Source organism: Urtica dioica, chromosome 12 (assembly GCF_054948205.1).
Source record: "Urtica dioica subsp. dioica isolate 48M chromosome 12, U.dioica_male_clone48M_v1_H2, whole genome shotgun sequence".
NCBI classification, from domain to species: Eukaryota; Viridiplantae; Streptophyta; class Magnoliopsida; order Rosales; family Urticaceae; genus Urtica; species Urtica dioica.
The window spans coordinates 6,130,882-6,157,361 of NC_142767.1; the positions used below are offsets into that span (position 1 = coordinate 6,130,882).

At 36.3% G+C, this 26,480-nt stretch overlaps 3 protein-coding genes across 3 annotated transcripts; 2 read left to right on the plus strand and 1 right to left on the minus strand.

Moving 5' to 3' along the window:
- Positions 1-6,405: 6,405 nt before the first annotated feature.
- Positions 6,406-8,481, plus strand: RUXF (small nuclear ribonucleoprotein F). The gene is made up of 5 exons (XM_089602359.1): positions 6,406-6,611; positions 6,819-6,906; positions 6,991-7,028; positions 7,273-7,337; positions 8,056-8,481. The coding sequence occupies exons 1-5, from the start codon at positions 6,606-6,608 to the stop codon at positions 8,123-8,125; spliced, it is 267 nt and encodes an 88-aa protein (XP_089458485.1). The 5' UTR covers positions 6,406-6,605; the 3' UTR covers positions 8,126-8,481.
- Positions 8,482-8,745: 264 nt separating this feature from the next.
- Positions 8,746-11,194, plus strand: LOC149378787 (sucrose-phosphatase 1-like). Its single transcript, XM_089602826.1, has 8 exons — positions 8,746-8,932; positions 9,012-9,311; positions 9,415-9,516; positions 9,590-9,784; positions 9,889-10,179; positions 10,406-10,592; positions 10,787-10,833; positions 10,927-11,194. Exons 1-8 carry the CDS (start codon positions 8,873-8,875, stop codon positions 11,017-11,019), a joined length of 1,275 nt encoding a protein of 424 aa, XP_089458952.1. The 5' UTR covers positions 8,746-8,872; the 3' UTR covers positions 11,020-11,194.
- Positions 11,195-11,370: 176 nt separating this feature from the next.
- On the minus strand, positions 11,371-24,820 carry CALS5 (callose synthase 5). Its single transcript, XM_089602828.1, has 42 exons — positions 24,634-24,820; positions 24,153-24,253; positions 22,581-22,702; positions 22,375-22,471; positions 22,170-22,280; positions 21,959-22,087; positions 21,747-21,839; positions 21,492-21,583; positions 21,275-21,401; positions 21,015-21,152; positions 20,810-20,886; positions 20,642-20,720; positions 20,427-20,549; positions 20,214-20,328; positions 19,496-19,830; positions 19,165-19,217; positions 19,028-19,088; positions 18,852-18,933; positions 18,669-18,718; positions 18,495-18,581; positions 18,044-18,166; positions 17,853-17,947; positions 17,678-17,762; positions 17,317-17,477; positions 16,727-16,850; positions 16,546-16,640; positions 16,312-16,429; positions 16,043-16,194; positions 15,775-15,884; positions 15,569-15,694; positions 15,423-15,491; positions 15,156-15,345; positions 14,965-15,076; positions 14,769-14,888; positions 14,565-14,680; positions 14,393-14,476; positions 13,925-14,037; positions 13,587-13,816; positions 12,453-13,250; positions 12,275-12,325; positions 12,004-12,189; positions 11,371-11,878 (listed from the first exon to the last, which is right to left on the minus strand). Exons 1-42 carry the CDS (start codon positions 24,818-24,820, stop codon positions 11,648-11,650), a joined length of 5,748 nt encoding a protein of 1,915 aa, XP_089458954.1. The 3' UTR covers positions 11,371-11,647.
- Positions 24,821-26,480: the final 1,660 nt, after the last annotated feature.

The following is a 26,480-nucleotide window of genomic DNA, read 5'->3' on the forward strand; positions in this document are numbered from 1 at the left end:
TTTAAAATGACCGTCCGAAAATAAACATGAAACAATAATTGAAAATTATAAATACCTGATTCGATGAGGGAAGAGGACGATCCAGAATCCATTGTGGATTAATAACCGAAAACAAAAATAATAGAGAAGAATTTTTTTGAGTATTGAACGTTGTTTACTTTCAAGAATTTTGGTAAAGACAATTTGATAACAATTTGAAACAAAAAAATTGGCAGCCAAATGGTGTATTTAATTTCCGAAATAAAATAACAGATCACTAATTAAGAGGTAAATATACACCAATATACTGTAAATGCAATATTCGGAAATAACAAATCACTAAATAACAGGAAAATCTAATCAGGAATCAATTAACTTTCAATTTCCGAAAATAGAATCAAATTCAAATTAATCAAGCGGTTAAATTTTGAATTTCCGCTGGTATTAAATTTGAAACTTCCAAAACGGTTTCACATGTGATCTAAAATATTTTTAAAAAAATGAATAATTTAAAACAATAAGCCGTAATTAATAAGGGTAAAAAAGTTAAAAAAAAAATAAAAATAAATTAATAAACTGCCATGTATGCACAGCGGCGTATTTATCAAAAGTTGACTAAATCACAAAATCTACCTTTTATGTGGCTTATACAACCAATTTTTTGTAAAAGAAAAGTGTCCTCTTTTGCTTGGAGGGTCAAAAAGCAAACCGTGACGTTGTCCTTTTATAAGGCTTTCAAATCTCTCATTCGAAAATAAGAAGATACAGTTTCTGATCACAACATCAATTCTTTGTGCCGAGATCATATCAGATTTATGGTTTAATATTTTCTTCTTTCAATGGAGAGCATATTTTCATCTATGGTTTAATACAATAACGCAATTGTTTCCAAAAGTATGTGTAAATTAGCTTATTATTTATTATTTAGAAGATAGTAGATCTGTTTGGCTGTTAAGAAGTTAGAAAATATCACCTTATTTATAGAGATATTATTGTAACAATGTGCACTATTTAGCCGATGTAATATGGAGTATGAACGAATCAACAGAGAAGTTTAATTAGTGGCAATGTCTAAACAATTTTCTTAGACATTTTTTTTGGTTTGCAAAAACAGAATATTTCATTGTATTGATATTTTATGGTAAATGATTTCAGAGCTGTTTGGTTTAGTGACGTTAAACAGTTTAAATGAGCGGCTTAAACAAGTAAGAACCTTGATTTTTCCAACACTAGTTATAAACTTGACTAACGGAAAATTAGTCTTTGGAAATTCAACAGATACCAATTTTGTATTTTTATGCCCATTCCAAAAGTGTAAATTTCCAAAATCTTCTACCGATTTTTTAAACTAAAATTGTAAAACCCATGTATAAGTGAAATAATTAACATTATAACATGGTAAATAAATGTAAACATGAAGAAAAATAATTTTCTATCGTTTGAAAGACATGATAACGTATGATTTTTTTTTTTTTGTCACTTAACTTGGTCTAGTGGTAATTCCGCACCACTTTTAAAGGGGAGATCGTGGAGTTTAATTCTCACCGAATACAAATGCCCTTAAAATAATGTAATTTTTGGTAAAAATATTGAAAAACTTGCATGCGTGTAATTTTTTCTATTAATTTCAATTTAAGTTTCATAAAACCAAGAAAAATGATATTAGTGTGAGAAAAACATTGGAAATATAATGCAAATCATAATATTAGAGCTTATGTTAGGCTTTTGAAAAACCTTATTATCTCAAGCTCAAATAAGACCTAATATGGCTTGAACGGCAACAACTCACAACAATGTTGTTACGCGTTGCTCGTCATTTATCATTATTTTTTCGTCTCTATGCAAATCATATTAGAATCGGTGATGGTGATGGTGATGTCCATTCTTAACCTTAACCTTGGTTTCAATTTTTATATAGGGATTAGACTATTTGAGACCGATCTAAAAATCTCAATAGAATTAAAGCGATTTATAGAAAGAAAAAAAAAACATTTTAGATAGAATTTCCAGTTCAAAAACATGTTTAGAGACCGATAGGGTCCATTAGATATATAATCTTATTTATATATGAGATTTATATATTTGATTTGCTATTTATCCAACTTTTAGGAAGTTTTTGATAAGTAGTCATAAGCCATTATTTACATGTTCAAAAAGTTTAACTGCAACAATAAAAATGAAATTAAAAAGGGTAATCTAGCAATATAGTAAATTTCAAACATGGTTTTAAGGATGTAGCCAACGTTCGGTAAATTTTATAATGTAGCCATTTACATACATAAACGGTTAAAAAATATCGAAAATACCCTTATGTAACATAAATCATAGAAACTACCTACTAGCCAATGTTTCAGCTAGCCAAAACTTATCGCGTGTAAAATAAACGGAAATGAACTAAAATTAACCCAAGAAAACTTGATATCGCAACTAATTGGACTACAAAAAAGGAAAGAAAATATTATGAAATAAAGGGGGATCAAGTTAACGTGTATTAAAGCTGCATTATTTGGTTGCGAAAATTTAAAAGGCAATTCATTATTAAAATTAATACAAAAATGTAATAGGTAACTGTTGATGTTAGACTTCGTCCTCCATCTAACGAATAATGGTTTTGGCGTAGCGACCAACGGTGAGCTCAGAGATCCTAACATAAAAATATATCTCTGCCCACTTATCGTCCCTCGTAGGGATCCCTGAATAATGGTCATTGCGGGCTTCCACGAGAGATAGAAAGTCTTGGGATGACAAGAGTTTCTCATAGTCGTAAAGATTTACACCCAATTCATCGGCCAGGGTAAGCAGCCCGCACACGATCCGCAAGGAAGACGGAGTGAGATGCGGAAGAGTGACCTCCACTTGCGCCATGTAACCTAAGAGGAGCCTAGGTATCGGAAACCTAAGCCCAACACTCCTCTAGAAAAATCTCATGGACACACAGATACTCATCTTGTACGGTCTTGGTCGTCTCGCCGGGACCATGCAATAAAAGTTATATTTCCGACAGAATATGAAATTCCCGCCTAATGCGGTCTAAATCGGACCTACTAAGTAAAGTTGGAGGACACTCGTGAAGGAAATAACCACCTCACTTTCTATTTCTTCTCAGTTACCGAAAGTTTCTCTTCTAACGTTTGATATCTCGTGCAGATTAAACAAAATTAGCTAAAATTAACAAAAAAAAACTTGATATTGCAACTAATTGGACTACAAATAATGAAAGAAAATATTATGGAATAAATAAAGTTAACGTGTATTAAAGCTGCATTATTTGACTGCGATCAAAATGTTGGCTACATGTTTATGTTTAGCCATCTTAATAAAGGTTAATGTAGTAATTTGTTAAATGACTAATAAAGTCACGTTATTATTTGTTGTTACATTTGAAACTTATATGAAACGTTGGCTAAATTACAATATCAACGTTTCAAGTGGGTTAGTCCGTGTAATTTTTCAATTAAAAATGTGTAAATATGTGTAAGTATGTGTAAAAACATCAAGTCTATGGTTAGGGGAATTGACACTAATAATACCAAATGAATGAGTCTTACCATATTTAGCCCAAAACTCATATATTGACAAAACTAATACTAGAGTTAGGTGAGAGAAATAAATGTTGACCCAACTACTCCCAACCATATTCAATACACACTCAACAACACATCAGTCAGGAACTTCTCACGCTAAAAAAAACGCCCCAACAAAACAGAGATGGTATTTTTTGTTTTCCTTCTTCTTCCTTTGAAACCCATTTGAAACCCAATGTTTTTCTTCTTCTTCCTCGCCGGAATCTGCACACGTTGTCGCCGGAATCTCTACGTCTTCCTCTGAAACCCATTTGAAACCTAACTCTCAATATAATAATGATAAACTTATCTAAAACCCAAGCTTGAAGTTTGTTTTCTGAAAATCAAAAGTGGTTGTTCAATATTAAAGATCCAAGCTCATCTTCGTTCAAATCAAAGAACCAAAATTCTTCAAACAAATTTTGGTAAGTTCTTCTTATTTTTAGCCTATAAGAACATGTTTATTTGTTTTGATAGTTTCATTGCATTTGGGTGTGATTTGTTTGTCAAAAATGGTGTTTTTGATTGAATTTTCTATTTTTCCAGGATGTCATGGAGTGAATTTACAGTGTCACGAACTGGATTCACTTCGTGACACAGTGTCACGGACTGGATGCAGTTCGTGACACAGTGACTGATTGGCTTCACTTCGTGACACAAGTGTCACGAACCGTATGTTTTCCAATGTTAATTACCGTTTTTTAATACTTATATCTAATATGACCGAACGTATACAGCGATTGCGGAAATATGTTTATATGCTAAGCATAGCGGGAAGTGGGTACAACCGGGCGTATATTACTCTTACGCTTTTACTTCCTACCAACTTGAACTATCCAAGTTTGATGGAGACATTATACTGAACTTGACCCCTGCAACGCATTCAATCAACGTCAAATATGAAGCTGGCGGGCTCATACCGCCAATCATAGACGACAATGAAAGTTTGCGATATTATTTGTACTTGAGGAAGAACGAACCTAACCGAGCGAAGTTGAATCTTGTACTTGAGATTATTCCGGTTGCTCATCCACATAAAAAAGCGGATGCAACCTCTTCTCCACGTGTTGGATCTACTCCAACACCAAACACAAACGAGCGTGGATTCGCTTGCAATCGAAGCAGGATCATTCCAAACATGCCGAGTCCTATATCCGAGTCACGTGAATAGGACTTACCAAGTCCGGATGCTTTCAGCAATGATACTATTGGTTTGGATGACATTAGTACTTTTATTTGATACTATTGATAAATAAAGGTAAAGGTAAATTGATTTCGAAACAATATAAATTTCTAAACTAATTATTTGATTTCAAAACAATACATAAAGTTATAAATACACACATTAATGCCTAAACATACACGTACAATAAAAAAAAACACATGTATAATTATACAAAAATAATTTTAAGTTGCCTCAACGTTCGTCATCCCACGTGTGTGTAATTTTAGCGCTCCGAGTCGGTATAATTCGATGATCAGCTTCCGTCAGTACATTTTCATGTCATCTTGTTTCAAGTCAGATAATGGAAGGTCGTGCGCCAAAAACTGACCAGTCTTAATAAAAAAACATGCCATAATCATTCCTGAAGGAACATAAAAAACATGCGTAAATTAAAATGTGTGCCTAAGAAAGTGAAATTAAGGACAAATGGTAAACGGACTGAACAAATAGTGAATTGACTTCGTGACACATCTGTCACGAACTGAACTGAAAACATGAGTTATTTTAAAAATTACTGATCACACATTAATACATGATCAGACAACCAACCGTGCGTGTTCCTAGGACTTTTTCGAACACTTTTTGAGGCCTCCTTAACCTTGATTTCGTTCAGCTTTGTCATTGAAGATAAAACCTAAAAGAAATCAAGTCAAAAGAACCATAACATGTGAGAAACACTAAAATATGTCTACAAACATCTTCAATACAGAAATCAGATTATAATAGTAACAACACTCAGATTCTAATCTCAATCAACAAGAAGATTCTAATATGTCTACAAGTTAAGTTCATATCATCACCAACATATATTAAACAAATTAGAGAAGTTGAATGAAGTATCTTATCCTTTTTTTCATGAAAACGAATGGGCATAAAATAAGCACACGATATCATATCACAAAGTTATTAACACCGACTTTAATGGTTCACACATAAAAATCTCAACACCCCTCTTTCCATATGTACCTACCTACCATTACCAACCCATTCTTGCAAAGTCCCAATTTAATACTCTGTACGAACAAAAATAGAAAAAAAAATTCAGAGGCACATAGCCCTAACCCAATCAACCATTTCCAGACCGTCACACTCGAAATCATACAAAAGCCTTACCCTAATCAACCCAGACGAACACACACTCGAAATAACACAAAAATCCTAACCCTAGAAAATCCGAAACATCCATAAAAACCCTAAAGCGAAGAGAAGCAATACAGAGAGAATGAGAGAAGAGGAAAAAGATGATCTGCAAGAGACTCTTGAGTTTCGGCGAGAAGAAATAGACAGACTCTTGGAGGCGGCGCGAGAAACGGGTTTGAGGGTTTACAGTTTTGTTAAAGGGTGCGAGAAATGGGTTTGATGGGTAAATGGATTTGACAGCGTAAACGGGTTGTGGTGGTTGGCGGTGTCGAGAGGGTTGAGCGAGAAAGAGTTTTTTGAGCAGAAGGTTTTTCGACGAGCGATAGTTTTTTTTTTTTTTTTTTTTTTTTTTTTTTTTTTATGAATAAAAAAGATGAACGGGTTAAATGGGTTAGGTTGAGTTTGAATAAAAGACTAGGTATTATATGTGTCAAATTTTGGGTTTTGGGCTAAATATGGTAAGACTGTTCGTTTGGTATTTTTCTAGTAAATTCCCCCTATGGTTATCTCTTTAATATTTACTGAAAATAACAGCAAAAGTCTAAGTGGGTTAGCGTGAAATTCCTATGAGAGGGTATACGTGTGATTTATCCCCAAATTAAACCTAAACAAGACTCTGTACTTCTTCACAAACCCTAGACTGGCGCGGAGCAGAGACAAGCAACCAAACCAAACCAAGCTCGCTTCTCTCATCGTCAATGGCGGTTAGTGTCTTCTCACTCTCTCTATTTGTGCAAACTAAATATCAACTTTGTTTTCGACTTAGCAACCAAACTATTTGTACAAACTACGAGTCTCTGGCTTTCCTCGATCAGTAAGGAGATCTCGAATTGCTCCTTGGCGAGTGCTTTGCATTTTTTGATTGAGTTTCTCTGATACAATGAGTGTGACACGTTCTTGAATATTCGCAGACCATACCAGTGAACCCGAAGCCTTTCTTGAACAATTTGACTGGGAAGACCGTTATTGTGAAACTTAAGTGGGGAATGGAATACAAAGGTGTGAGTGTGGCGGTTTTTTTTTTAAGTTATGTCAGATTTTGAATGCCATTTTCGTAGCTCTTATTTCAATTTAATTGTTCAGGCTTCCTTGTCTCAGTGGACTCATACATGAACCTTCAGGTACTCCCTCCAGATTTCTAAATTTTTTCTGACATTTTTTTTTTATTGATTTAGTGTTATTGATGATGCTAAAATACTTCAAATTTCTTGTGTTTTCTTGGTTATGATGCTAGATTTTAAGTTTTTTTACCTAGATTTATAAATATTGTTGTTTTGCCGTGTTATTAATAAAACATGAATATGCTTTGTTAAAAGATAAAAAAAGATTTATAAATATTCCTCCATGAATAAAATATGTGTACAGTTGGCCAATACCGAGGAGTTTATCGATGGACAATTCACTGGAAACCTCGGCGAAATTTTGATCAGGTAACTTTCTCTTGTAACACTTGAAGATATCAACTACTTTTGTTTTTTAAAAAATGTATGCTATTTTTTTTGCTGTGAATGTCTTTTGTTGTATGTTTAAGCGACTTCTGGTTTTGGGGTAATACTGTTCTTGTTTGAACTCTTAGTGTTTTTGCTGTGAATGTGTAAGAAATGGGTGATTTTAGAATTAAATATGATTTTATATTTTGATATTCGTTAACCTGAGTAGTATTTGCTAAGGCTCTCAGAAAGTTGCACAGATAGAAAGAATTTTACCTGTTGCGTCACTGTAATTGAAATAATTTCCTTCTCCCCTCGGTGATATCAGATGCTTGCATAAATCATAGATGAAATTTGATGCCAAGTTTAACTTGATGCTAAGTTTCCAAAATGTTTACACATACTTGATGCTAAGTTTCCAAAAGTATGTGTAAACGTGTAAATTTGATCCAATTGTTTCCAAGCCTGCACTCAGTTTAACTTGATGCTAAGTTTCCAAAATGTTTATTCGTCAAACTTTACAAATTTGATGCTAATAAATCAACAAATTAACTTCAGAAATGGATCATTCGATTTTTGCATCAATGCATCAAAAGAAGGCCCCTTTGTTAGGAGAACTTATATGTTGATGAGTATTTTTTCTCACATAAGTGCTGTTTGTAGATTATTTTTTTTATTGGCTTGAATAAGTAATCCTTATTTTTTTTCTTCTCTGCAGATGCAACAACGTTCTTTATCTTCGTGGAGTACCGGAAGATGAAGAAATTGAAGATGCAGAGCGCGACTGAGTAGAATTCGCAGCGCTGATGTTAATGCAAAGATTCTGTTTTATCGTTTACGATTTGTACTCTTTATGAACGTAGAGGTTACATTGAAATGTAGTGTGTTGATATCGTATTACTGTCAAAAGATGCGGTGCAAATTGAGTTAGCATTCGTGGTGTTGGGGCGTTTATTCAACTGGTGAGAAAGAAGAGTTCAAAATTTTCATTTCTTGGCATAAAAACAAATGTGAGTCAGAGTGGAGATTGATGACCTGCTCCCTTTCCTGTCATTTAACGACATTACACAAAGAAACTGCGACACCGTACCTGGGCATCGGGGTGAATTTGCTAGTTTTGAACGCTAGTTGGACTGCGATTTAATATTTTGAGTCTGATATCATTGAAATGTTGAAACTCCAGTTTTCGCAAAATAACTCGAGTTTAATGATATTTTTGAAACGGAAAATTGGTCAAGATTACATTTTCTACATATAATATAGACATGAAGAACCTGCAACACAATTGGTAAATTAAATTATAGATCAAGTGGAACTCGAGACGGTTTCATAAACATGCTCATAATAGCTAAGATGTGAGCTATTAATTTTGTTCTCTTAAAAAAAAAAAAAGAGGGCGTGCAAGTCACTGCTATACTTATGTATGTGTACAATACAAGTAATAACGGTATGCGAGTGCTTCAGTTCAGTGACATGTTCATGAGTTGGATTAAAACAGACCTGGAAACACAACGCAAATAGTGCTCATCACAGAAATGGACCGTCTGAATGGATCAGCAGCTCTGATGCTCGTCACAGACCTCGATTCCACTCTCGTACATTACTACTCTCTCCCTCTTCTTCCTCCTAACTTTTGAGTACAGAAACAATGGCGTTTTTTCTCTTCCCGTGCAGGTCGACCACGACGACCCAGAAGACAAGTCTCTGCTAGCCCTCAACGCCCTCTGGGAAACTCACTACCGTCCCCATTCCCTCCTCGTCTTCTCCACCGGAAGGTCGCCGGAGTCCTACGCCCTCCTCAGGGAAAGCAAGCCGCTTCCCACTCCGGACATCCTCATCACCTCCGTCGGCACCGAGATCTTCCACGGCGACTCCATGCTCTCCGACTCGGGCTGGGACGAGCTTCTCAGTCGGGGCTGGGACAGAAACGTCGTCGTTCAACAGACCTCACGCTTCCCCGAGCTTGTTCCTCAGGTCCTTTTTCTCTCTGTCTCATACAACGTTGGGATTGGGGCTCTGAAATTATTTTCTTACAAAAATATGCTCGAGTCAACGCATTTTCCATTGACTTTTTCAGCCCGAAATGGATCAACGCCCTTACAAGGTTAGCTTTTTCGTAGACAAGGCCAGTGCTTCGAGGATAATTGATGACCTATCGGAACTTTTAGGAGATCGGGGGGTAAGATTCGTGTTCTTCGTGACAAAGTTTGTGACTTTAATGTTCCTTTCTGATTGAGGCGATGGTTGAGCAGTTGGATGTGAAGATCGTCTACAGCAGCGGTACTGCCTTGGACGTCCTGCCACGTGGTGCCGGAAAAGGACGAGCCCTCGAATATCTGCTCAAGACACTCGAATCCGATGGGAAAAGACCCGTCAAGACTCTAGTTTGCGGCGACTCTGGCAATGATGCGGAGCTTTTTGGAGTTCCTGGGGTCTATGGTGTGATGGTTTGTTGGCTCATTGTCCTCATCTTATTTCTTTGCTTCGGTCCATCGGCTTCTACTTTTACGTGTCTTGGAACTGAAATGTGGGTTTTTGAATTTGTACACAGGTCAGTAACGCACAAGAAGAGCTGTTGCAATGGCGTTCGGCGAACGCGGGAAATAATCCGAACATCATTCTCGCGGATGAGAGATGCGCGGCGGGGATTATACAAGCGGTTGGTAGGTTTGGTCTCGGCCCAAATGTATCTCCGAGAGATAGCAAGGAATTCCTGAATCGCAAAGTGGAAATCGTCAATCCCGGTTATGAAGCAGTGAAGTTTTATGTGTTTTACGAGCGATGGCGTCGCGGTGAAGTTGCAAAGTCTGAGAGTCATCTACAGGATATAAAATCGGCTTTCGTAAGTTTAGCTGACTTTTTCTGTTTTCACCATTTGTAATACTTTGCCAGATAGCCTCTTTGGTTAACTATTTATATAGAGCCCGAAAGCCATTGTGATTAATTTTCTCAATCCAAAAGTTGAATGATGCGATGCGGTTTTGGTGTGTTGTCAAACCCATTTTGCAGATTAAAAGTCTGCTGCGGTTAACGAAATCTCCTAATTTGGTATATATTTATTTTGTCAGTACTCCCTCGGCTCTTTTGTCCATCCATCGGGAACCGAGTGGTCTGTTCACCGGTGCATAGATGCAATGGAGAAGTGTCACGGGGACATGAAAGGAAAACGTTTCAAGGTATGGGTAGATCGACTATCCACAACACAGATAGCCAAAGACACATGGCTCGTGAAATGCGATAAGTGGGAGTCCCTTGGTAAGCTTACATTCTCCTCATTGTCACGTTCCTTGATATTGCTTGGCTCATATTCGTGAGACGAGTAAATGCGACTAGGGACTTCGTTATAAGCTTACACTCCAAACAACTACTAGAACGGAAATGTTGGCGTAACATAGCTGATTATTTTCAGGGCAGTCTTTATTTTCCTCATTCATACTTTAACATTGCAGGGGATGAGCGGCAATGCTGTTTGACGACGATCCTAATGAGTTCAAAGGTTTGACTCGGGATTTTCTTTTAGAGAACAAGGATATCTTCTTAAGTTTTATAGTGAATCATTCAGGTTACATTTTTGTTTAACGGTCCACAGGTCGAGGAATTAAATGAGTTCCTGTGGTTGCACATACAACAAACATGGTTGGCGGGCTCTTCGGTTCAAGACCCAGATGCCTGGTTGTTATAGGTTGCTATCAAGGTCAATGTCCTTTCATGCTTTTTATGCTTTTCTTAACCATCGAGTGATTTTAAAAATACACCATGAGTTATACCACTGTTCGTTTGTTTAAAAAATTCCAGCAGTGTATGTGTTCTTTCTCTTTGTGAATGCTTTCGTGATATCTGAGCACCGTTGCATCCAATGGTTAATATATGTGTTTAATAAAAGCAAAAAAAAAATTACCAAGATGGCTCTATTGATTTAAGTAGATCAACGAAACTACAGTATTTTTTGTACGCATTCATAATACAAATCATGTATACCAAGTACTAACTACTTCTAAAGCACTTTCAAACAAGATACAATTTCAAATGCAGCCAAATCAAAACCTTCTTCCTGAACTCTCTATGTGTCAAACCGCAATGAGCTACCGAAATTAGTATGAATGAGTGATCATGTGGTATTTCGGCTAAAAACTAAGATACACTGTTAGTCCTGAGAAGTTAAGTAAAAAATAAGGATAAAAGAGAGAACACAACAACATTTCTGTAGTTGATCTTGTTGCCATTTCATTATCACTGTTTTGTCACAAAGAGGCCTTTGGTGACCACATCTGCAACAAATTCTCAACAAATGAAACAAGGCATTTTATGTTTTACTTGTTTTTCTTTCCACCGGCAAGAATACGTTGAATCTGGAGGCCTCGGCTGAAAGCTTGATTGAAGAGGAGGCGTGTCTGGAACTCTGAGACAAATGGAAACCAAGCCAGAATAGCCACCGGGCCGAAGATCACTAAACCCATCACGTATTCGTATCCTCTTCCAAGCGCCTTCACTGATGCCCAGAAGCCAAGCCCTTTCATCAACGGCTTGCACGATTGCGATATCTGTGATCACGCGCACACATACACAAGAGCGCGATTAAGTCAAAGAAATGGCCTAAGCAACAAGTAGCTAAAGACATAATAAAAACATGGAGACTGAGAGATATTGGACTTTCTTTGCTGTGTACCTGAAGTATTGCCCATCCCGTTGGCATGAAAGCTAACAGGCTAGCAAATATGTCCCCAACAGTAAGATTGAGAACCGTGAAGAGGATACCGAGAGTGACTACGGACCCGATGAAGAGAAACAGTTTCAGAAGTCTGAACATCAGCTGGAAATCTGCACTGAACTTTTTCCTTCCCATGGATACTATCTGCATTCGGAGAAACTCATTTCAGTTTACCCGAACAAATCAAACTTTCATATGGATAAAACTTATTTTGGTATTTTGTTCAAACCTTCAATATGATCATCACAGCCACTATGACAAGCCAGGAGAGACCGTAAACCTGGATGTAGAAAATCAATTGAGCATTCTCGATTGCGTGTTTTATGCGTAGTCAAACTTCCTCGAGATCATTTTTTTAAAGAAAAAAAATTCCAAGGGAGGAAAAGAAAAGGTAACAAAAGACATACCATAATACTCTTCTCATTTCTGGCCACGTTTAGATGGTACACAATTCCATATTGATAAACGAAGAAGCGCACTGAAAGAAAAATCTCCCAAAACCGCCCTAAAAATCCGGTGTGTTGAAGGTGCTCTTGTTCCTCGTCCCACCAGGACTCCCAACTCTTAATTGCCGGCACTCCGACACCACCGCGGCTGTTGATCCACTTGGTCCAGTCATCCCAATCTTCCACTATCTTTTGCCATTCAAATCCCATGGGGTTGAAAAGGAAAGGTGCGAAGAGAAAAGAGATAACTAAGAACCACATCGAAAAGGTCAGGAACACGTAGCTTGTCGAATCAGGTGCTGCGGAACCGTAAATCTGATAAGCTATGAGCAATATCATGAGCTCCAATCCTTTCGTAAAGTGGCTTCTCGAGTACATCCTATAGTTCTCGGCAAACTTCTCGTGCTTGACCACGAAACCACGCCCAGTTGCTCTGTATTTTGCACCACCGTGGAGGATGGTTCGGCCATAGTAATGGACCTTTGTCCCGAGTGAGAAGGTGAAAAAAACAGCTGCGAGCTGGAGCTGCATTATCACCATGTCGCCTAGAGCGGTCCGAAACCCTCTCTCGAGTCCGATTTCCATAATCATAGGCAAGGCCATCAAAAGACCTAGCTGAACGACAGATTGAGAAGCCATGGCTGCCTTTAGAGCATTATCGCCTTTGGACCTGGCAAATTTCACTATCGCCTTCTCGAGCCCACTCAATGACAGATAGAGCTTCCCATACAAGTATACATACACGGTCAAGACAACCAACTGAGAAAAATATAGAGATAAGTGTCAGCGAGTAAAAAGGAAGACGAGAAAGATGAAATCTGTCATTTTATGTTACTTTTTCCACATATAACCATCTAGAACTTTGAAATCGGAACTTGGTTAGGGAAAATGGAATAAACATGCATATATAACAGAAACAAAGTCACAGTTATCTGATTTGTTCAATCTTAGCACGGACTTTACCAACAGGTTTTGATTGGTTAAGTAACCGACCACACAAATATTGGCTACTATGATGCTGTCTCAATTAATACAGAAAGCTTGCATTGTTCATATTTTTGTTTTATTTACTAATTCACAGTAAGTAAACATTACCACTGAGCTGATGTAAAATCCAACAGTAGTAAAGTAACATGACAGCATGCGGAAGAAGTCGAAACGGTGGCCTAATCGATATATATCCCTGCTGAGGATCTGCTCTCCATTACCACAAGCCACTTTCGCTTCAAAGAGAGATATTTGGTTGAGTCCAACATCTCTACCCTTTCCAACCTGAATATACTCATGGTGAGTAATATTCCCTCGTCTCAATGTTGAGTTGAAACCTGAAGGCAACAGTTTTCTCCAGAATTAAATAAATATCCTAGCATCATCCGTTGTTGAAAATGGAGTTTTGTGGTTATTATCATTCATTATTTTAACAAGATCTGTACCTGCAAAGATATCCTCACTCAAGTTGATGCCACGAGAAGCCTTGCTGATGCCACCACGGGTAATGTGAAAAATCCTGTCAAAGACATCTGGATGACCATAGTGGAAACGAACCCTGAACAACCAAAGAAACAAGTGTCAGATATAGGAAATGAATATTAAGGTACAGAAATGAAACCTATTACTTCCAGTTCCAGTTTGATATCTACATTCATTTCACTAATAGAAATCCAATTTTATAATAGGCAAGGACAAAATAAGTCTGAGCCAAGTATATTCATGGAGGAAAGAGTTTTACAGAGTTTAGTAAGATATCTGCCAACCATTAACCTTTAAATAACATGACAAATAACTCTCCTACACAGCATGCTATTAGCTACTGCGATTTATATTCAAAAGTCACACGTATCAAAGAATGACATTTCATGTAAAAATAACAATTTAATATTAAAAGCAACAAACAAACTTACTTCAAAGGTCTTGCAAGAACTCTTTGACCAATGGTGACGAAACTTGTTTCTTGGTTTGACATGAACCAAGCCAGAGAAGAAACACTGGTGCAGATATCATTCATGTTAGCTAAATCAAGATTCTCAAAATTCTAGCTCTATAACTGAAGACGGAAAAGATGTCTCTCTCTACCTTCCCGTAAATATGTGTTCACGAACTCCTAAAATTGTAGGTGGACGAACTCCATGATCCTCGTTGAATTCTTCCAAAAGATTGCGCATTTTGAAAGCTTCTTCCAAGTAATTGTCCTTCATGAAAATCAGAGAGTTTCAAGCTACCAAGTTGAGTGTAAAAGAGAAATGACAATTCATTGTAATTTCAACTTCCGATAGTAACCTGGTTCATGTCAATTGTCTGAAGAGCTTCCCCTCGCGTGAAAATAATGGCATGGTTCTGATTTTCAGGCTTTCCTTCTCCAACCTTGGCTGCACCGGGCAATTTAATGCGGTATATTTCCTTTGGGATAGTAACCAAATAATCAGTTTATAGTTCTAAAATTATACCTCATGGGAAAATCTTATCCACATGTTACCTGGTCGAGGTTGTCAACAGCTTTGACCAATACCGAGTAATAAACCTTCTGTACTTTTCCATTCTCTCTTTCTTCAACTTCATCAATATATGCCACTCGAAGAGAAGGATGGCTGTATCACAGGAACAGTGTTTTCAACTTAAGATGTCAAGTTGCAGAAAAGCAATTAGTGTCATACGATGAGAACATACTTGACCATCAGATTCAAGATGTCAGTTGCGCGACGATCTCCACTTCGCTTCTGATTTCCGTAGTTTTGACAGGTGGCAACATACGTAAATTTCATGTCAGCGACTGCTTCCAGTTGGGCATAAAGCGATCTCTGGAATTTCTTGTCCTCTTCTGATTGAACTGTTATGGCCTTGTATCCAGCAAGTATCTCTGTTCAGAATAAAAAGAGTTCCTGATCAATGACTGATACTCATGAAGCTAAATAATTTTAGAGAGCAGGTTAATACCTTTTTCATCAGCCATGTCAAGGAAAGCCTGAAGCTTCAGAGCTCGTCTATAATACATCATTCCTCTGACTGCAAAGCAAAAACTTCTTGGGTAAATAATACTGAAACCAAATATGAGTTTAAAGATAAATGATGCATCTCTGTACTTGTTCTGCAAAGAGTTTGCCCTCTAAGGGAGACCCAGTGACGAAGCTGTAAAATATGCTCTTCGTTCTCCCATATTTCACCATCTTTCTTACATTCAATTCGCTCCATGAAGTTATTCCACTCATCTGCAAGTTATTTCTTTACGGTTCATCAAGTGAAATATACAATCAACTTAATTAAAGTCAGCAGCTACAAAATCACACACCTGGAAAAATCTTCTGCAAATAATATAAGATAGATACACCATCTTCATTTTCAACGTCAAGGTCAGTTTTTGAGTAGAGCGTCTCTTCACTGTAGTATGGAGTCATGACACTGCAAATTATCACTTGTCAGTGCTTATTAATAAGAGACTTGTGCAAATCAAAATCTTTGGCCTCCTGATATGGTTATCGTAAATAAGATGTCTTTGGTAAGTATGCTACGTGAAAGTCATATATATGCATCGGATATAAAAAGATCTTTTATCAAACCTGAAGGACAACATTTTCCGAACTTTTGGGGCACGAGGCATATCCATGAAAAGTGAATTCGTAAAGAACGATATTCTCCTACGTGCCTCAAGATTGGTTGGTACATCAATGGCAGATTCTTTCACTGTAAACAGGAGGTATAGGCGTCGTATCTAAAAAAAAAAAAACCAAGCACACACACATACATATCATTTAGCAGCTTTCTTAAAAAGTAGAACAGATGGTAACAGATTCTTTATGGTACTTTATATGATTCCAAATTTATCAACCTGTTCTTCCCACTGAGCTGTAACTGGAGGGGGATACGCTATTGCAGGTCGTGTATCTGTACCAGCAAAAAGTTGTCTTCCCCCATCCTTGCTACTATGACCAAGTTCAACCAGTTCCCTGAAATAGTAGTACATGAAAATATGAGACTACTTTGAATATTTGTCCGTGAACCATCAGAATTTTCCAGCTTAACTTCGATCAGATCAAATAAAAAAATAAAAAACTGTAACTACCTGAGTTCGTTGACCATCATATCACGAGTGACAACTTCCAGCATATCTTGCAGAAGCAATACCACTGTGTCCTTTTTAGATGGTTCACTCTCTTTCTGCAACCAAAACGAAATTGTTATACTTTCTTAGACAGACACAAACTGCAGAGTTATTTATGTGTCAACTCTCTTGTATTGCTTACCAGGATCTCCACCAGCTGAATAAATTTGTTGCAAAGAGTGAGTAAAGGACTCATTCTGAAATTTGCAAGGAACACGTTCTTTGATATGTTGCTTTCAACTTCTTTGATAATGATTCCAATAATCCTGTTAAAACGAATAATCTGTCATGATTCGTTGTACGAGTTCAAGTAGATTGTTAGTTTTGGCATCCTCACATAATAGATATGGGAGATGAATCCTTATAATACTGCAGAAGTCTTGCTTATATATATATATATGGCTTGGCACAAGCGATTTCGCAAATCAAGGAAGTTTTGTCCTAAATTTGTAACTAACATATGACTCGGGCCCGAAATTTGGAACACTAACTGAAAGATATGACTCAGACCTGAAATTTGGAACACTAACTGAAAGATATGACACATTGTTACTGACATCAAATGACAGTACCTTAAACTATTGTTTATTTTAACATCTTCGATATGGAAAAATGTGGAACAAATCACAAAGTGCGTTATAAGGTAATTGGTTTCAAATTCGAAGGCAAGAAGTATGCACATTTAACTTTATAGAAAATAACTATGCTAGTCAAGATTGTAGAATATAAAACCTTTTCTCATTTTCTCCAACGACAAGAGTATTCAAGACATGCTTGAAAGATTCGTAGCACTCAATTACAGCACACTTCATGTATTCGTCAGCACATATGCGCTTCCAGAGATCAGAGTCCCTGTTTTTGAATTGAGCAGCCATGTCCAATGCTATTGGGATCTGTAGAAGTGGGAGAAAGTCAAAACAGGACCAAAGAAACAAGTGCACCTTCGACGATGAATTTTCCAGGAAAGTTGGATGTTTAGAGAGGGAATAAAAAGATAAAAGAGTTTGAGGGAAAAAAATCCTTAATATAAGTAGTTTCTGTTTAGATAATGAAAAAAGAACTAGAGATTTGTGGTGTCAAAGATTATGTTAACCTTGCTGGCAAGTAAAAATGGTGGCCACTGAATTATCTTCAATCCAGGATCTGATGAATAAGGAACCAACAACATGTCCATCTCCCTGAAATAAAGTACACAAAGATTCCTTTTCAATAAAATGCAGAACAAAATCTGACCCGAAGAAGTATAACATTCAAACTAATTGTCTTGCCTGTCACTTATTAGATCTTCCTCGCGAAAGCTACAAATAACTTCATTCCACAGCTGAGCAAATTTCGCAGCTTCAGTTCTCCTACTTGCCGTAATCTGCAAGTTCGGAAAAAAAAATAATTAATAAAAAAAAAATATGCTGACAGAATTACATAGCTGCTACTGACTGGCATTAAAGTTCCAGAAATCGACCTCAGCGAAATGCGTAGAGAAAGAGAATCCTCTTTTCTGTGATTTATCTGAAGGCACCAGATGTGTGTTAAATGCACCTGGTAAGGACTGGAACCTTGATCTTAGCATTCCCAAAGTTCTTATCTGTATGAAGAGAAGTTTTTGGTTAAGGGCAGGATCATTTTATATGCGATTAATGTTATTAACTTGTTAGTAATCTTATTTTCTTTTCTGATTTATTAATGTTCACTTCAAACACTCATAGACTTGTAAAACTCTACAACTAAGTCATCAATTAAAGGGAAATGCTATAATAATGTGTGAAACAGTTTTTAGACGTAGTATCGGCAAGAATGATTCATCTTCAAATACAAATGTATACGAATGGTACGTGGAAATATCCTAATGGTTTAAACAATAAAATCAGATCAATGCTGAGCCACCCATACAAGATGATGGTCCAGAAGATTACCTCTCCAAGACGATCAAAGGCCCCAATAATACCTCCACACAAAGTCGAATAGATTGAGTACCATATTTGTGTGTCCATAAAATAAACCTGCACGAAAATTATATCAGGAAGGACTAGAAGAAACAAACAAACTCATTGATCAGGTAAAACATGAAGAAACATATAGAAACAAACCAAGATAACTGGTGCCCAGAGAGACAAGACTGCTCCATAGTTGTTTTCAGCTGTATTAACAAGAGAATGTTGAGAATAAAGCAATAAGTAAAAAAGAATCAAATTTAAAATAAATAAAAATAAATAAATAAAAAATTAAATTTTTTTTTTTACAAAAGTTACGTAAAACGCAGTAATTAGTACCATTGGGGAAAAATTCGTGCCATTCGTAATTGATTCTGCGAATGGTCATTATGTCTTTTGTTGGTTTCACCAGAGGTTTTATCTAGGAAAAGATAAATGGAATATTTAATAAGAATAAACTAAATATCTCATCCAACAACAGGAGTTCTAAAAAATGAGGTAAGAAAGATCAAAACCTGGATGAAATAACTGAATGCAAACTTGGAACTCAAAAGCACCACCCAGAAAAGTGTATACCTGAAATTAAATTATGAGTAAAACAAATTGAACCAAATAGTGTAGATCACAGAGAAACGTTGTTTTTGTGGCTCACTTTATAAGTGAAAATTGACTTTCGTGCATTCCTCTCCCAATGTATATTCTTGGCTGCAAATGATCGTACAAAGTTATAAATCGACTTATATGTTCGCAGGAATCAAAACATATTTATATATTATTCTTGTAAGAAGTAATCTTGTCTATCGTCCGAATAGAAGATAAGATGGAACACACAAAAAGAATATACATAAATATTTGTACTGAGCAATTGAGGACCTGCACTAGATCCTTTGCTATAACAATCATAGGAGACTCTATACAGTATATATATATATATATACAAAAAGACAAAAAAAAAAAAGGACAAGTAGAGTTCAACAAATCACCTGTGACCACCACAAAAGGAACCGAATGATATGCCAGTCTGAATTTTCAATCCAACGCCGGAGCATCGGAAAAATGAACAATGCTGCTACTAGTAAATTTGGAAGCAAATAGACAGAAACCGCCAAGATGTACAAAGGTGGGACACCATTTATTTGCTTGAGAAATGAGAGCATGTCCCTGATTTGGTTTGGGGTCCCCTTGAAAGAATGCACGTAGAACATCGGAAGAATTGTAGCCCATGCAACACTGACGAATATCTTGAGTAAATTTCTCAATACATCAGTAAACTTCCACCTATGATATCCAGGGAAATTTAGAAACAGGTCCAAAGTACCTGAAGGGAAACAAGGTAAATATATGATATGAATAAAATTTTCACCGCACATAATATGAATGCCACATGCAACAATCTATTTGTATTTTGTGGAACATAAATAAATGCCGTTAGCGAAGCTGGATATAAAATCAACTGAGAATCATACAAATAGCGGACAGTCAAATGTAAATGTACATTCATAAATTTACCAATTAACATTGTTTACTTTAAGATGCTCTCAGTTTATTTTATCTGAACTCTCCAAACATGGTTTATCTCATTTTACCATTGCTTGAAAAATTAGAACCATCGGTACATCCACAACAAAGTTCACAGTACTATGATAGAATTAAATAATCAAGAGCAATTGATAATTCAGCTTCCAGGTAAGAACATCATACTTTGAACTACGCGAAGAAATGCTGCGGTGATGAAAACACTAGACAGGTGATACAACACATCCTTTTGAAAAATGTCCAACGGTGAAATTCCTTTCCATGAAATAATGATCATTGCCTGTAATATAAACAAAGCATATGTCGGAGTGCAATGTGAGAAGTCATAAATAAAAGTCAGCGGCAACCTTCTAAACTTGTAAATATGCAATTCAATACCTGTAGCACAAGGATATAAAATGTCCATAGCCGGTCAAAACTTCTAAAAATATGCCAGAATGTTCTCGTTTCAACAAAATATGACTTTCCTGTACTTCCAGATTTTCCTCGAGTGCCCTTTCTCTGATAAGCACAGGGTATAAAGCGTAAGAACATAAAGAGAACTTTTTACACAAAAACAAGGATATAAATGAAACTCGAGATTTAAAATGTACCAGTGTCAGATCGCGAGTTGATTTGAAAAAATCACCATCGTCACGCATCGGCCAGCCAAGAGAAAAGCAATCAGATGACCTGCATATTTATAATAATGATCAAATGAAAGAATTGATTTAAGATAATCCCTGAAAATAGTAGGTTTTTCAGAGTTTATGTCACCAGACCAGAAATACTCATTGAGATCGTCATAATTGCACCATGCCGAGTGAGGAGCTTTTCCATTCCTGCTCTTTGTTGCCTCCTGTATACATTCATATGTTTACGTTTAAGAAATAGAAATCGAAAAGGAAAAAAAATACACAATACTCAAACACATATTCAAAAATAGAATTTCGAGAATCCGAATACGTGTACGCGCAGTTATATTACCTTATCAATAACACGGTAAAGGGGTGTTATAACCTTCCGCAAGAAGGCTTCATCATCCCCACCATACGAAGGCTTTATATTTTCCCCAGTAACAATGCTGACATTTCCAGCCAAAAGGCCATGGAGTTCGTACGCCATCTAAACATACACGCTGGAAATTGTTACAACGTTCACAAATAAAATACGTAGTTCGAATTAAATTCAGTGAAACCCCCAACAAAAATAAGCAATGACGTTTTTTTTCTACTAATGCTACTCACATTATGAAAAATATAGCAAAGACATTCTGGCATGAAGCGGACATTGGCTGCTTCACCCCAGATGAGAAGATAGAGTCCCATGTACAATATTTTTCTCTGCTGTATCTCTTGATTGCCTTGAGGGAGCCTACACAGAGTTACAAGAAAGCCAGTCAAGCTTAAGATCCAAAAGTATAAAAGCTTCAAGAACAAAAGAGTATATACTGTTATTTCTCACCGTAAACTATGTTTTCGCCCCAAAAATTTGCACCAAGTTTTGTAGTTCTTGAAAAGCTTGGACATAACTATATCGACAGCTCGATCATCCAGCTTGAGTAAAACAGAAATGAGTTCCAAATCAAATCAAATATTGCGCAAACATTTCAGTTAATCAAATGAGTTCACACTTATTTTCTTAGATGTTTACAAGTATACTAAAATCACCAACATTGTTATAAAATACAGAAACAGATATTGTAAGATCAAGTCTTACCTTATTTAGTGGTTCAGCCTTAGGATGGAGTCTGATATGATTGTTAGCTAGCAACAAAATCAGATGCTCCCTTTGGTTTCTGACATTGTCTCGCTAGATCAATCAAAAAAGGCGGAGAGAAAAAACAGAATAAGTCGCTTTTGTGTGATAAAATATAAGATCTCGTCTACATCCTCTTATCCTCTATTATATTTATAACTATAAACACATACCTGAAATCCGAACATGGCTCTTAACCAATCAAGGAGGTCTAAATCTCCAGCCTTTTGCCTATGCTGTTCGAACGCATTGGGCCAATTCAAACCTCGAGTGTTCCGCAAGGCTGCCAAGGAGGCCTTAACCTGGTAGAAGCAGGATGTACATAAATCTTTTTAGTGACAAGAAAGATAACTCTTAAGTATGTCAAGAAGAGACGATGCATACCTCTTCAAGCTGCATAACAGACTGCGAAGCCCCAGCTGAATCAAGAGGAAGAATGTTATAGGGTATGTAAATTTCCGTCTTTTCTTGAACATCTCTTGCAGCCTCAATAATCTGTTCATCAAAAGTTTTGTATTACACACGCATCCAATTTGTACATCTACGAATATTTAAACAGAGAATGTTGAGTAGAATAAGTTAGACTAACCTCGGGAGCAACTTCTTCAACCTTCTCGCTCTTGTTAACAGCACAAAGCACTTCAAAAAGAACCCCGGCTGTCTGGTAAGCTTTAGCGAGTTGAGCTCTGATCAAGAATACAAGTTAATGCTTACAAGTACACACACGGGCATCATAGACTAGCAGATACAAAATCGAAATAGTAAGAATAGGGCATTATAGCAGAGGGAATTAACCTGTCTGCTTGTTCACCCTGGTCAAGAGCTCTAACGTAGTGCTCATAGTATTGCTGATAGAAGCTCTCAATTTCCCTGGCATCCGTATTTTTAACCCGAGATGCAAGACTAGATGCATTTTCCTGAGTTACATGCTTGAGGTCAGTTCTTAATCATTTTGCAGATGGAAAACTCGAAGTTGACCACTTTTTACAAAAGTTTCCATAGGGATTTGGTCATCATTTTCCAAGAATTACGAATAAAGCAAGTTGGTAGCCCTAGCAGTTTTCAAGTCACTTCGACCCTATTTATGTTATCAGCCCAGACAGATAGTTCGTTTTTTTCAACTCGTTTGGATTTCGCTCAAGTACTTCGTCAGATGATAAACGTCATTAAAATCCCAGTTAACAGAGCAAAGGGTATCGAACTGATACTGAATCATACCCATCAAGGAATATCGTTCTGTTCGTTAGTTAGGGATGAATGTGATCAATTAAAATGAGATGATAATGAACTTGGAATTCGCTAGCACCCAAATTCGCCCGTACATGAAAGAAGGGGACTTTTTTGTGTTTTTGGCTAATTAGATTACGAGAGTAGACATGAAATTTCTGATTTTTTTTTTAATCCATGAAATTTCTGATTTAACCCAACGAATGTATTAGTAGGAAAAAGTATGTGGGTCCCCTACTACGTGTCATAAAATTTGAAGTACTCCCAGGAAAGGCTTTAAGACAAGATTATGAAGATATGAAACTCCATGGATCATGATAACATCGCATAAGGATTATCATTTATTTCCTTTCTAAAAATAATTCATGCAAATCCTATTATTCCTTTTGGCTAATCTAAGGACATATCCATTGGTTGATAAATTGTTCGCAACTACTATTTCTGTAAAGACTACTTTTCACTTTTATTTTTGTTTCCTTGTACAAGGACGACAACAAAAAAAACAATTTTTACTTTTAATTTGTTTTGGGACAGTTAAAATATAGCAAAATAAATAGACACGAGGCTCAAGCTTTGTCATTATCAAGGAAAATGTAATCCGTACGTTTTATCTTAATTGCCTATGTGAAATTCCTTTGTAACATCTAATAAATAAATAAAGACAAATCCTCGGCCAGGGAGGGCCTCATTTGAAATTTGACCACCTGAAAATTATGTCGGTCCCACCATCTAAAGTCTAAGCAAAATCCAACGTGATTCTATAATTTAATACCCTAGTTTTTTTTTGTCTCGTGTGTGCAAGTCTATATGACTATCAGACAACGATATTATCACCAAAAATTCAACTCTCCCCATAAGCCATAGTAGAATTATCTTTAACTCGATTCTATTTGGTTGGGTAAAAAAAATTAATGAAACTAACACGTCACATAACCTCAAGACTCTAACCTCAAGACTCTATATACTAATGTAGAGATTTGTTTTTGAGCTATAAGGGTGTAAGAGTTGTTCAATACTCCTCAGTCACACTATTTTTTAAGATATTCGCACAAATATTGTAAGGCGTCCTTAACACAACAAAAATAAAATAAAATATATTCGGAAAAAACCTAAATAAATAAACAATGAATATTTAGTTACCCTTTCTAATCGTTGAAGGAGTGAGGTCTTGAACTGTCTCACACCACGCCCACTAGAGCTGGGATCCAACCTGTGCGCTTTCTCGAACGCATAGAATCGGCCTTTTATTTTCACAAAACAAAAAAATAAAATAAAAAAGTTAGCCAAAACTCTTTATTCACATAAGATATTCTATATATTTATTCCAACTTTGTAAATCCTCCTCCATAAACACTTCAACAACCAAAAAAAATCTCCTTTTTGTTCAACAGTTAAATAGAGAAAACGTTTTACTTAAAGCAAATATTTTTTTCCTCTATTATTCCACTTTGAAACTAAAAAATAATAAACATTTTACTTAAATATCATAATGATCAATCGTCAATGTATAAGATAAGACAAAAATTCGGGATACAATAAATGCTTTGAGATTATCAACAACAAAAGCAATAAAATAAAATAAAATTCTTAAATAAAAAAACATTAAGAGCAAGATTCTTACAGTGATAGGCAACACGAGGTCGCTCATGCTCAATTTCTTTGGCGACTCGGAGGATCGGACCGATGGAGGCAAGCGAGGCTGGAACGACGTCGTTGTCGAAAACCTCCGTCGAAAAAGTCGTCATCGCGGCGCTCCGTGACGGCCTCCGAGTGAGTCCCTGTGGGCCCGACGACTCCAAGTTCGACATTTCGTTTAATCTGTTGATTTGGACCAGAAATAGGAAAATCAAACCATTTTCCGTGAAACTACTTTCTCGCCCAGCCAAACAGGACGGTTAAGCGCAATGTGACTATTTCTCGATTCCCCGTTCTGTAATTGGTCTCTCTTCCAGAATTTTGATTTCGAAACCGAAGGAATTTGTTAAAATAATTAATACAGCTAATTTCGTAGCTGAGAAAATTGTAACAAGAAAATCGTTGAGAGAAAAAGAGATATTATGAATTTTCCCACGGTTTTATCGGGCAACCAATTAACGATCGATTTCGAATTATCAATTGTCTCCACATCCACCAGAACGAAACAAAACTAGAATCGAGACCGATTGCAGCAAAAGATCAATTAATAGCACATATAGATATACATTGTCGGTTTACATGCAAAGAAGAATGGAATGAGGTTCCAAGAAAGAAAGAGAGCGAAAGAAGAACAGAGATCAAAGGCTATCGAAGCTTACGTGTTGTATTGGATACAGAGTTGAATTCAGTAATGTATATTTATGTGTGTATCTATCTATACGTGTACGAACACGCTAAGCTTTTTTCCCCTCTGAAAAGATCATATCGTCGTATGATCGGAAGAGAGGGAGAGAGATCGAAATGAGAGAGAAAGTTAGAGAGGGAGGGGAATAAGAAAGAAGGCCGTACGAATGGGTGACACGTGGAGGGGTAATTCTCAGGGAGGAGAAAGAGAATGGAGAGTTGGAGGGAAAGGAAATTGGAGGGAGGGACGTGGTTTTCGGAGGAGACGGAAAACAAAAGAAAATATATTCGTGTGAACAAGAGAGTCAACCAAGGTCCCTCCGTCTTTCTCTCTCTCTCTCTCTTGTAAAAATAAACAAATTAATAATTGTCTACATAGTCCTGTAATTTTTATGATTGTGATGCCATAGTCCTTAATTATTTTGTTAAATCACTTTAGTCCTTAATTATTTTGTTAAATCACTTTAGTCCTTAATTATGTTTTTATGCACTCTGGTCTGTTTATTGATTTTGTAGATTTTGGTTATTTTTGTAAATAAAAAAATAATCTATGAAATTATTTTCTAAACAACTTTTATATTTCAGATTTGAAATGCACTATTTATAAAGAAACTAGTTGTACTAAGACCCTTGAACTATTAAATAAAAGCTAAAATAACTTTAAATTTTAGGATTATTGTTTTATTTTAATTTAGATTGTTTAATGACCAAGGTACTATCAAAAAAAGATTAGGGTCCAAACGTAAAATTTCATATGCTATTTGGGCGAACTAAAAAAAAATTAAGGAAAAAAAATAGTTAACACTGTATATTGTGCGTGTGCGTCAAATATGGTAACAAATACTCTCATATACGTGTATAATTAATCCAAGTTACTCCAATAAAATGAGAAAATTCATATCACGATAAATCCAAAATGTGGTAAGAAATTTGGAACATTTATACTGAATCCGCGTATAATTGAATTTATTTATATGCAATATAAGATGACTACAATACAATGCTGATATCCTAGATACGGAGACAATAATTTTTCAACTTAAGTTTTAACTTTTTAACGAAAAAAAAAAAAAAAAGACAATATGGCTTTATGGTACTTAAGTTCTAAATCCCGTCCATAAATATCCGTGAGATCTAGCTTTTTGGAAG

Coding starts and splice junctions, on each gene's coding strand:
- LOC149378787 (XM_089602826.1), top strand. CDS start 8,873: ATGGACCGTCTGAATGGATCAGCAGCTCTGATGCTCGTCACAGACCTC. Junction 9,785..9,888: donor CTGGGGTCTATGGTGTGATG/GTTTGTTGGCTC, acceptor ATTTGTACACAG/GTCAGTAACGCACAAGAAGA. Junction 10,180..10,405: donor AGGATATAAAATCGGCTTTC/GTAAGTTTAGCT, acceptor TTATTTTGTCAG/TACTCCCTCGGCTCTTTTGT.
- CALS5 (XM_089602828.1), bottom strand. CDS start 24,820: ATGTCGAACTTGGAGTCGTCGGGCCCACAGGGACTCACTCGGAGGCCG. Junction 22,088..22,169: donor CTGTTATGCAGCTTGAAGAG/GTATGCATCGTC, acceptor TGCTTCTACCAG/GTTAAGGCCTCCTTGGCAGC. Junction 15,077..15,155: donor ATCTTGAATCTGATGGTCAA/GTATGTTCTCAT, acceptor CCTGTGATACAG/CCATCCTTCTCTTCGAGTGG.
- RUXF (XM_089602359.1), top strand. Junction 6,907..6,990: donor GTGGGGAATGGAATACAAAG/GTGTGAGTGTGG, acceptor TTAATTGTTCAG/GCTTCCTTGTCTCAGTGGAC. Junction 7,029..7,272: donor ACTCATACATGAACCTTCAG/GTACTCCCTCCA, acceptor ATATGTGTACAG/TTGGCCAATACCGAGGAGTT.